Source organism: Manis pentadactyla, chromosome 2 (genome assembly GCF_030020395.1).
Source record: "Manis pentadactyla isolate mManPen7 chromosome 2, mManPen7.hap1, whole genome shotgun sequence".
NCBI lineage: Eukaryota > Metazoa > Chordata > Mammalia > Pholidota > Manidae > Manis > Manis pentadactyla.
Window position 1 is genome coordinate 5,917,833 of NC_080020.1, and position 12,533 is coordinate 5,930,365.

At 42.3% G+C, this 12,533-nt stretch overlaps 1 protein-coding gene across 1 annotated transcript in view; it reads right to left on the reverse strand.

The window, feature by feature from the left end:
• KL (klotho) overlaps nt 1-12,533 on the reverse strand; it is a 72,522-nt gene that overhangs the window by 25,539 nt on the left and 34,450 nt on the right. Inside the window, exons 4-5 of the mRNA XM_036904758.2 lie at nt 5,668-6,766; nt 3,810-4,561 (exon numbers count right to left, since the gene is read on the reverse strand). Of these exons, the coding sequence (XP_036760653.2) occupies nt 3,810-4,561; nt 5,668-6,766 (1,851 nt within the window). The remainder of the gene's footprint in view (nt 1-3,809; nt 4,562-5,667; nt 6,767-12,533) is intronic.

Sequence of the window (12,533 nt, forward strand, 5' to 3'; positions counted from 1 at the left end):
CTCCAAGGCCTCCGAGTGCCGCTTGGTTCTTCCGCCAGTGATCCAGTCCAGGTTTTCCAGTATTTTCTGTAACATTAAAATCATGCTTTTGAAGACTAATGACAAAGGCTATGCACACAATAAAAATGTATGAAGATACACAACTATGTACCATATGATCTGACTGTAAAATAAAATGCATAGGCTATGTTAATAGTGGCTACCTCAAGGTAATTGAGATCACAGCTAATTTTTTTTTATATATGGTTTATGAGTTTTTATTTTTTTTACAATGAACATAAATTACTCATAATCAGAAAAAAAACATATACATAAAATAAGCTATTATTCTCTAGTTTCCAATTTTAATAAGTCCAATTTTTAAAAGAATACCATCCAAAGCTTATCTTTCATGGGGAAAAAAAAATACCACCTCTAAAGATGATACCCAATACAGTACAGTATTTTATTATACACTATAACCCTGTGTCAGCAAGATTAGTTATGCCTGACATGACAGTGGTTTATCTTGCCTGATATAATATTAGCTTATCTATAAAACAAACATTGGGACCATCTCCAACTCCAGTATAATAGAAAGACTGCTCTGTCTGAAAATCAGCAAGATTTATTTAAGCGACATTAAAGCTTAAGACCTAATTAGCCCTCCCTAGAAATCAGTAGCATGCTTCAGTGTAAAATTTCAAAGCAAATCTTGTTCAAAGTTAGTTCCACAGAAGTAGCAGCAAAAATATAAAATGGGCCTCAACAATCACAGAAAGAAATCTTCCAGTGTCACCAGACCAAATATTTCTGACCCTATTAAGAATTTTTAAAACTGAATTCAAAGAAAGTGTGGTACATTCTAAAGACCAGAAAGTGGAGTCCCTGTTCATGGGGTGAGTTACTATTTTGCTCATATTTTCTCAGGGAAAGTCACATCATTCATTCTGAGATGTGTTCTAAAATAAAAGGGTTTCTAAACAAATCATAATGTTGCTCATAAGTAGCTTTTCCTCCCCTTCCCCCCAAGAGTCACTGCAGTGGAATGCATTTCGCCATCGGTTTACGCTTCTTGAAGAGCCCAACAGTACCTGGCTCATGTTTATTTTCCTGCAAACATTTAGTTAAAGTCCTCTCTGTGCCGGCCCATGAAAGGCCCCAGTGACACAAAGCCTTAAGAGACCCAGGGTTTAATGGGCACCTCGAGAGTCACATAAAACAAAGTTCTAAAATTTTTTCTGCTAAGTAGATCATTGGCCAGATATGTAAATCAATATCAGCATTTGATGGAAACTTGGCTTTTAAAAGGAACGTTCCAGCCTAGGGCCCTCTGTCATCTCACCTATATTCTGCCATCTTCTTTTTCAAGAGAAACTTGGCTCAACAGAGACCGTTAGGCGTATCATGGCAACTGAGAGATGGTTACTTGGGACTTAATTTCTTTTTCTAATATTTGCAATTATTACTTCAATATAAACATTGCATTTAGGAATGGGTACAGATAAAAAATATTCCTAACCTTGTCATTCAATTTCTGTTAAAAGTATTACAAAGTGGGCTCCATTTCTTATGCCTTTGTTACAGAATGTGTTGCAGAAATAATGGCCCCTGTCAGTTTCCTGGTCATGTCCCAAAAAGAACAAGTCCAGGCACTATTCACATTATTCAATATTTTACAGTCACCTATACTTATTTCAAAACCTCCTCCATAGGCCACAAAGCAGTCAGATAGATGAAATCTAGTTTCATGACACTGAGAAGTGCAAATGGTTAACAGCTGATGTGTGTGCATAATTATTTCAAAATAAATGAAAAGGAAAATGTGCAGCCTTATTTACAACTACTTCGCCTTTTTTTCATGCTTTAAAATGTTTATTAAATGCTTATTTAATTTTTACAATAACTCTGTGAGGTAGATTCTATTATTGTGCTTATTGATGGCTGAACAAATTAAAACACAAAAAAAGTTATGTAATCTCCCAACTGTCAAACAGCACGTAAGTGGCAGTCTGTTTCTAACCAGTGCTTTTAACCACTCTATTTAGCCATATCTATCCCATATAACCTTTGCCTCTAAGGGATACAGCAAACCAAAAGTGTGCGTTATTTGTAGGCCCTGAAAGTCTTAGTGGGACACAGCCTAGCTTATTCATCTGTGTACTGTCCACGGCTGCTTTCAAGCTTGTATGGCAGAACTGAGTGGTTTTGACAGAGACCTTACGGCCCTTCAAGCTAAAATATTTACTATTCTGGCCATTTACAGAAAGAAGTTGCCAACTCCTGCTGTAGAGTCATAGTTAGGCCTCGTCAAAGCAGTTCCTTTGAGTGAGAACATTTTCCAAGCACCTGAAGGTATGTTTGCACAGGCCTGTGTGTGCTGGCATGAGACAGGCACAGATGCATGTGAATTTAGCTTCAAACTGATGTCACACATTACAAGGGACCTTAGAGTCTTCTGTGAATAGGGGCACCAAGAACCAAGAGGTACACTATACCCAAGTTAGCAGAAGAGCTAATACTAGCCTTTTGACTCTTTTTAAAAATTGGCATAATGAAATAGGTGTAATGAATTCTAGAAGAGACTTACAATTGATGTTACATCATTCTGAGGTTAAATAAAATATTCAGTCAAAGAATTAACTGCAGAGCCTAGAAATAGCCAGTGGGCATGGGAATAAATGCCCACTCAGAATCACGGAGCTTTGCATTTTATTTAAAGAGCAAATGACTGTGGCAGGTGACTCTTGCCTGTAGCCTGTTTGCTGCATGTATGTTCGAAAGATTATAAGGCAGTAGGACTTTACCTGCAGATGATCAGAGCCAGTTTACAACTGAGCTGAACTAACCCAGGGAACTGTCAGATCTTTACTTCAGGTAAGTTTTGCAATGGTGTGATGATAATTTCAAAAGGCTTAAGTGGAAGAAATATCCATGTTTTTCTCTTCTCAATTTTTAAAATAGGAGATATAAAATGAGCACAAAACAAACCATTGACCATGAACTATGTCTTTTAGGCTCATACAAATTATTTGACATGGCACCAGAAGGATGTTCTGGGAACACGAGTTACCCGTGCAAGCCTATAATTGCCTCCCATTAGCAAAGCACAGGGTAACATATGGGCTGCCCTGAGCCCACAGGACAATGAATGACACTCACATTTACTTTCAATGAACTTCCAAGAGATGCTTTGTCATACTTCACTGTGAACTCATGTTCCTTCAGGGCTAAGTGCACTATCACGGTATTGTCACCCTACATTGCTATAACTAAAATTTAATTTTTGTATCATATCATGTTTTATATTGATTACATTAATCCTGTCTTAGATTTATTTGTAGGTCATTACATAACATCTGTCGTATTATCTTAGTTCCTATTTTTTACCACAGTGGCTCTTCCCAGATATATTAACTCTTTTATTCAGCAAATATCCTTTAAAGTTATATATTATAATTCAATGCATCAAGCTCCCTTAAATATCTACAATGAGCAAAATAAACTTTATCTCTTTTAAAAAGCTGAGGATGTTGTACATAAACGCAGTGAACTCTCTTAACGCAAAGAGAACGTGTGCTTTGCATTTCCTGCTGCATCACACAGGGCTCTGCAGACCCCAGAGGTGTCCCAGCGGCCAATGGCAAGGGCAGTCCCCAGCGGCGTTTTCTTTTCCTTTGTGTATACAGTCGGCAAGTGTGATGATTGGACTTGACAGCTTCAGTTTGGAACAGAGGAAACCTGGTTCTTTGGACCGACTTCTGGTTCTGGTACTTGAATAAATGACCATGGAGGAAAATAAGGCACTTTCTTTAGACTGATTGCAATACCAGGTTTGGAGCGCTGGGGACTCTTGGGGCCAAGTTCTGCAGAGTCGCGACCTCCCGGCTGGGGAGCCGCGCCCCGGGAACGGGCGGCGCGGGCACGGCAGGGGGAGGCGCGCGTGCCCCGGGGTCCCCGCCTCCCCGGGCCGGCTGCTCGGGCCGCCCGGAGGGCCCCCCTTGGGGCAGCCGCGCCCCGGCCCCGTCGGGGACAGAGCCCCTGGCTCCGCCGGGACGCCGGCTGCCCCCGAGCCGGGACCGGCTCCCAGCGCCGCGGCGCCCCCCGGGCAGCAGGTCGCCGGCCTGCCCGCGCCCCCTCCCCTGGCGCTGCGGGCCCCGCGCGGCGGCCCGGCCGGCGCCCCCTGGCGGCCTCCACGCGTCGGGCTCCCCCGCGGGCGCCGAGGGCACACGGGCTGGGGCGGCGGCCGCGCGCCACCCCCTGCCTTTCCTATAGTAGTAAAAAATAAGAGAAAGAGAAATAACAAAAGCGAAAGGTAGAAAAGCTAGGAAAGCCAGTAGAGACTTCCGGGTGTGAAAAAAGCTGCAGTGGGCGCACAGGGTGAACCCCTCCGGACAAAATCTGCGCAGCGTTTCAGGACCTGAGAAGCCATTGTCGTCAATGATTTTCCTGTAATGCTTCACGGAGGGTTTGGGCTCAAACTGATTTGCGGCGTAACGGAAGAAGCCGAACTTCGGGGCCGTGCGATCATTAAATGAATAAGCAAAGTATCCACGAAGATTGATACCATCCAATATATAGGCTAGAAAAACAAAAGGACGGGAGAAGAGTTATTAAAATATTTTGCACATAATATTTTACTTTTCTACAATCTTGGTGCACCAGGGAAAATTTCAATACCATTTCATTAAACTTCGGACTCAATTAGATTTCATCAGGAAAGGCTTCTTTTAGGTGAATACGCAAATAGGCAAATACCAAGACAAATAGTGAACTACATTTACCATAGTAGGTTTTTCATAGCTAAACCCACGTGATGTACTTGGGTTAAATCTCCATGTCCGTAGCAACCTAAGTGTCCATCAGTAGAGGAATGTGTAAAGAAGATGTGGCTCATACACACAACAGAATACTATTCAGCCATAAGAAACAAACAAATCCTACCATTTGCAACCACATGGATGGAGCTAGAGGGTATTATGCTCAGTGAAATAAGTCAGGCAGAGAAAGACAAGTACCAAATGATTTCGCTCATTTGTGGAGTATAAGAACAAAGCAAAACTGAAGGAACAAAACAGCAGCAGACTTACAGACTCCAAGAAGGGACTGGCGATTACCACAGGGGAGGGGTGGAGGGCTTGGGGGAGGGAAGGAGAAGGGGATTGAGGGTATTATGATTAGTACATGTAGTATGGCGGGGATCACGGAGGAGACAGCGTAGCACAGAGAAGACAAGTAGTGACTCTGTGGCATCTTACTACACTGATGGGCAGTGACTGCAGTGGGGTATGAGAGGACTCAATAATATGGGAGGGGAGTAGTAACCACATTGTTTTTCATGTGAAAGCTTCATAAGAGTGTATATCAGTAATATCTTAATTAAAAAATTGTACAAAAAAACAATCTCCATGTCCATGAAGCAGGCGAGGCTGCTAGGAAGCCATCTGAGACGCAGGACAAGACCGTCCATGCTTATCTAAGCCCCAAGTAGCTGCTGCGGAGTTTCCGTCTCCCCCTTTTAGCTGACCTCCTTTATCCCTGGGGAAATACCAGCTTTTCGATGGCGAGGCATGGCTAGCACATGGCGCTGAGGATGCCAGTGAGTGTGGCTACTTGAGACTTTCTATCAGGCGTCACACCCTCGGGTGACAGAGCATTCCAGGCCCAGCTGTTTCGGGGGCTCCTTACCTTTCAGAGCCTCGTTGACATAATTCTGCGTGTAATACACCCTCAGCTTGTCGTGGGCTGCCTGTGGGTCGTCATCGACGCCGTTGGACAGCACGTACACGGGCAGGTCTCCGTATTTCAGCTTCAGCCAGCTCAGCACCCTCCGCAAGCCCCAGGGAACTACTGCCACCTGGCTGGGAGAGTTGAGCCAGGTGCTGTCGGTCATTTCCTGCACTTGTAGGTAGTCGTTATACTTGACTGGGTCTTCTTTTTCCCAATCTACAAGGATGGTGGTGTAATGGCTCAGGGCCAAAAAATCAAAGGAACCCCGGATTAGCTTTTTTTCATCTTCAGTGAAATACGGTAGAAGGAAATTTCTTTGGTTCAGCCACTCCCTCATCACCTGTGGATAATCTCCGGAGCCAAAAATGGGCTCAGCCAGCCAGCCAATGTCAAATTCCAAAACCCTTTCTGCCACTTCTTTGTCCTTTTGGGAGAAAGGGCAGGCCGGCTCTATCCAGTCGGCCTGCAAGGCTATGGATATCTTACCCTTCTGAGCGCGCCTGAACTTCTCATCGTACAGGCGCCAGGCTAACGCATGGGCCTTCAGAAGATTGTGCCCTGCGCTGTAGGTCATGTTCCAAGTGGACGGCTCGCCTATTGTGACCCAAAACTTGACCTGGCGGCCGAGACCTTTAAAGCACAGTCCGGCATACTCCGCGAAGGCCAGGGCGGTGTGGGGATTCTCCCAGGCGCCGTGCTTGGCCAGGGGCCGCGGCAGCTCCTGGTGCAGGGCAGCGGGTCGCCACAGGGCCACCACGGGCGTGATGTTGGCACGCAGGAGCTCACTGACCACGCAGCGGTAGTAGCGCAGGACCGTGAGGTTCACCTGGGACTGGTTACCTAGCGGCAGGATCAGAGCCCAGTCCAAGGAGAAGTGAAAATGGGAAACATGCATCTCCTGGAGTAAGGAAATCTGGGGTCCGATGGCCGCAAAGTCAGTGCAGTAGGACTTCCTCCTCTTGGTCACGACCCCATCCACCCTAATAAACCTCTTACTGTGGTGCACATCCCACAGGTAAACATTCTGGTCCGTAAACTGAGACAGAGTGGTGTCCACCTAGGAGGAGCAGAGCAGGCATTAGCTGGCCCCGCGCCAGTCCTGCAAGAAGTAACGCAACGCAATTCTTTCAGCGAAACTAACAAGCAAGAAGGGCAAAAATGGAAGCCTAGATTTCTAGCTGACAGGTTAAGCTATTTTTCATAAATGGTGAGTTCCTGAAGAGAACATTCTACTTTTTGTAATGCCAATTTCTTTTACCTATAGTCTTCTCTAACTCTTGAACTGTTCAGCAAGAAATCTGGATTTTTGAGGTCACTTCAGATGACAAACATTAATGATTCTCACACATCTCTGGTCGACATTAAGCAAGCGGAAGACATTTGCACAGTTTTTTTTTTAATGTAAGACATCACTAATGAACTAGAAAAAGAAGAACAAATGAGGCCAAAAGTCAGTAGAAGGAGGGACAGTAAAGATTAGAGCATAAATAAATAAAATCGAGAAGACTAAAACAATAGAATCAATGAAAGCAAGAGCTGGTTCTTTGAGAAAATAAACAAAATAGATAAACCCCTAGCCAGACTTATCAAGAAAAAAAGAGAATCTACACACATAAGCAGAATCAGAAATGAGAAAGGAAAAAATCACTACAGACACCACAGAAATACAAAGAATTATTAGAGAATACTATGAAAAATTATATGCTAACTGGATAACCTAGAAGAAATGGACAACTTTCTAGAAAAATACAACCTTCCAAGGCTGACCCAGAAAGAAACAGAAAATCTGAACAGACCAATTACCGGCAACAAAATTGAATTGGTAATCAAAAAACTACCTAAGAACAAACATCTGGACCATATGGCTTCGCCGCTGAATTTTACCAAACATTTAGTGAAGACCTAATACCCATCCTCCTTTAAGTTTTCCAAAGAGTAGAAGAAGAGGGAACACTTCCAAACTCATTCTGTGAGGCCAGCATCACTCTAATACCAAAACCAGGCAAAGACCCCACATAAAAAGAAAACTACAGACCAATATCCCTGATGAACATAGATGCAAAAATACTAACAAAATATTAGCAAACTGAATTTAAAAATTCTTCAAAAAGATCATCCATCATGATCAAGTAGGATTTATTCCAGGGATGCAAGGATGGTACAACATTTGAAAATCCATCAACATCGTCCACCACATCAACAAAAAGAAGGACAAAACTACATGATCATCTCCATAGATGCTGAAAAAGCATTTAATAAAATTCAACATCCATTCATGATAAAAACTCTCAACAAAATGGGTGTAGAGGGCAAGTACCTCAACATAATAAAGGCCATATATGGCAAATCCACAGTCAACATTATACTTAACAGTGAGAAGCTGAAAGCTTTTCCTTTAAGATCAGGAACAAGACAAGGATGCCCACTCTCCCCACTTCTATTCAACATAGTACTGGAGGTCCTAGCCAAGGCAATCAGACAACACAAAGAAATAAAAGGCACCCAGATTGGCAAGGAATAAGTCAAACTGTCCCTGTTTGCAGATGACATGATATTGTACATAAAAAACCCTAAAGAATCTACTCCAAAACTACTAGATCTAATATCTGAATTCAGCAAAGTTGTAGGATACGAAATTAATACACAGAAATCCTTTGCATTCCTATACACTATCGATGAACTAGCAGAAAGAGAAATCAGTAAAACAATTCCATTCACACTTGCATCAAAAAGAATAAAATACCTAGGAATAAACCTAACCAAGGAAGTGAAAGACCTATACCCTGAAAACTACAAGACACTCAGAGAGAAATTAAAGATACTAATAAATGGAAACACATCCCATGCTCATGGATAGGAAGAATTAATACTGTCAAAATGGCCATCCTGCCTAAAGCAATCTACAGATTCAATGCAATTCCTAACAAAATACCAACAGCATTCTTCAACAAACTAGAGAAAATTGTTCTAAAATTCATATGGAACCACAAAAGACCCCGAATAGCCAAAGCAATCCTGAGAAGGAAGAATAAAGCTGGGGGGATTATGCTCCCCAACTTCAAGCTCTACTACAAAGCCACCGTAATCAAGACAATTTGGTACTGGCACAAGAACAGAGCCACAGACCAGTGGAACAGAATAGAGAGCCCTGATATAAACCCAACCACATATGGTCAATAAATATATTGTAAAGGAGCTGTGGACATACAATGGGGAAATGACAGCCTCTCCAACAACCGGTGTTGGCAAAACTGGACAGCTACATGCAAGAGAATGAAACTGGGTTATTGTTTAACCCCATACACAAAAGTAAACTCGAAATGGATCAAATACCTGAATGTTAAGTCATGAAACCAAAAAACTCTTAGAAGACAACATAGGCAAAAATCTCCTGAATATAAGCATGAACAACTTCTTCCTGAACACATCTCCTAAAGCAAGGGAAACAAAAGCAAAAATGAACTCATGGGACTACATCAAACTAAAAAATTTCTGTACAGCAGACACACCATCAACAGAACAAAAAGGCATCCTACAGTATGGGAGAATATATTTGTAAATGACATATCCGACAAGGGGTTAACATCCAAAATAAATAAAGAACTCACATGCCTCAACACCCAAAAAGCAAATAACCCAATTAAAAAATGGGCAGAGGATATGAAGAGACAATTCTCCAAAGAAGAAATTCAGATGGCCTACAGACACATGAAAAGATGCTCCACATCACTAATCATCAGGGAAATGCAAATTAAAACCACAATGAGATATCACCTCACACCAGCAAGGATGGCCAACATCGAAAAGACTAACAACAACAAATGCTGGTGAGGATGTGGAGAAAGGGGAACCCTCCTACACTGCTGGTGGGAATGTAAATTAGTTCAACCATTGTGGAAAGCAATATGGAGGTTCCTCAAAAAACTAAAATTAGAAAAACCATTTGACCTGGGAATCCCACTCCTTGGAATTTACCCAAAGAATACAACTTCTCAGACTCAAAAAGATATATGCACCCCTATGTTTATTGCAGCACTATTTACAGTAACCAAGATATGGAAGCAACCTAAGTGTCCATCAGTAGATGAAAGGATAAAGAAGATGTGGTACATATACACAATGGAATATTATTCAGCCATAAGAAAGAAACAAATCCTACCATTTGCAACAACATGGATGGAGCTGGAGGACATTATGCTCAGTGAAATAATCCAGGTGGAGAAAGACAAGTGCCAAATTATTTTCCTCATTTGTGGAGTATAACAACGAAGCAAAACTGAAGGAACAAAATGACAGCAGACTCACAGACTCCAAGAAGGGACTAGTGGTTACCAAAGGGGAGGAGTGGGGGAGGGTGGGTGGGGAGGGAGATGGGGATTGCTGAGTATTATGTTTAGTACACATGGTGTGGGGGGTCACGGGGAGAACAGTGTAGCACAGAGAAGGCAAACAGTGAATCTGTGGCATCTTACTACACTGATGGACAGTGACTGCATTGGGGTGTGGGTGGGAACTTGATAATATGGGTAAATGTAGTAACCACATTGTTTTTCATGTGAAGCCTTCATAAGAGTGTGTATCAATAATACCTTAATAAAAAAATTTTTTAAATAAAAATAAAGACAGCACTAATGATATGAGACTTTGCTTTTTAAATAGGAAAAAAAGATAAAGCTGAAAATCTGTATTAATCAGAAAATGAAATGATATTTTTAAAGTTAAATCATGCTTCTTAAAATCAGATTCTAAATTGGGGTTTCCTGTGGGTAGAGGACGTGCTAAGTAAGTCTAAGTATTGCCTTTTACTGGCTTTAGTGCGCACGACAGAATTCAACAGATTCAATCCGGCTGATGGGAGAACGTGATAGAGACCGGAAATAGAGGCAGTATAGTCTTCCACCCAGAATGGGATATTTTACAAGAATTAAAAAAATTTTTTAATTATTTTTCTGGAATGATCATGACAATAATGGTTCTCAGTCATCTGACATATAAGCCTCCAAAATGAGACTAAGTGTTGAGGAAATGGGAAGCCAGTGAAAAATCAAAATCAGAAAATCTTCCCTCTACATGCAACCTGGGTGGGGGTGGGGTGCACACTGAAAGTTCATCCCAAGGACCTGCTGCCTAAGCTAGTTTTCTCCTCAGAAATAACCAGGCTTGAGCAGGTTCATTGGTTTGGCCCCCTTTATAAAGCGGGGGTCAGACACACCCGCCCCGGGGCTCCAGCAGAGGTCTCACTGCATTTTACAGGCCTGTTGCAAGTGAGCTGCTGTTTCTCTTGTGGGGTCAGTGCTGTTTATAAAGGAAAGTAATAAAAGCCAGCGAATCAAAAGGAAATTGCTTTTTCTGGAGAATTGTCCCTTGTAGATCACCCACGAATGCATTTCCCCTAATTCTGTGGGAATGCTGTCAGAACTATTTTTCTAGCGAGATGCACCCACAAATCATGTCTCCTTGGCTTTCCGAGAGAAAATATTTGCAGGCTCCTTTGAAAGTGTTTATAGCTTGAAGGAATTCTCTGAGTTATTTTTCTAGAGCTCTGAGTTGACTAAATTTGTAAGCTTTCTGCCATCATTGTTGTTCTAAAACAACAGCTTTTATTCAGTCCATTTAAAAACAAATACGAGCAACTAAACTGTCATTGCTGGGGAAAATCTATTTCTCAAAAATACAGAACATTTAGAAATGAGTATTTAGGCAAAATTCTATCTAACCTCCATTAATTCATTGACTTATTTCTTAATAAAAAATGAAATAATAAAATTGAACTTCTTAGAAGAAATGAGTATAAAGTATGTATTTAGTGTATGATGGAAGGAACTTTCTCCTAACGGCAGCCAATGTTAAAGAAGCCCTAAGTCCCCAGTATGCAACAATTTCTGTACCTATATTTACTATGAGCATTAGTGGTATGGGAAAATGAACCTATCTTCTGGGAAATTAGGTCCAATTGCAGTGACAATCCGTGTAATAAGCCTACGGTCAGACGTCAGACATCGGACAGGCTTCGTGCTTAGTGGGACAGTCTCTCTAAAGTTTTTCAGGTGAAATGTATGTTTCATTAATATAAGAGTTTGAAATACTAGCCAGGAGGGAAAAGATAAATATTAATGGTTTAAAAATCACTTCTCAGGACTTTCATATTATATATTAAAAGTAGAGAAGACTTCTTGTAAACTAAAGCATACATATACACTCCTCAGAACTACCCTAAGAAAACCTTGTTTCACTTTGTCAGTCAGGAAGTTGGCTTGGGAAAGGGCACTGTCAACAATAATACCAGGCTCAAGGTGGAAAGCAGGAAGAATAAAATAGAAGTTGCAGCCTTTTCCCACTAAAGAGCTTCTGGAGAAGCTCACGTCCACTGTGCGTTTGGGAGTGACGTAAGTTGGGGTTTCATTGGTTCTGCATAGGAGAGGTCTGGGGGGCCCCCACTGGGTGGAGGGGTGACCCTGAGCTGAGAGGCAAAACCACAGTGCAGTCTAAGAGCAAAGGTCTGGGGCTGACGAAGGGCTGGTATTAGAACAAATTCTAAAACAACTGCTGCTAAGGAGCCCAAAAAGAACTCTCTCCCCGTCTCCCTTCCTCTTCACTGCCATGCTTGCTGCATCTGCCCTGAGCTTCTCTTCTCTCTTGAGGAAACAGGAAGCACTCTGCAAAATTCCTCCGTCCTTACCAGTTCTCAAGGCAAACATGGTGCTTGGATGGGGAGCGGAGCGGGGGAGAAAGCCCCCCTCCAACCTCCCACTCTTCCCTGTGTGGACGCCATCGGCACAGCAATCCTGACACACAATTTTCTTCAGCAAGGGCTCAACTGGGAA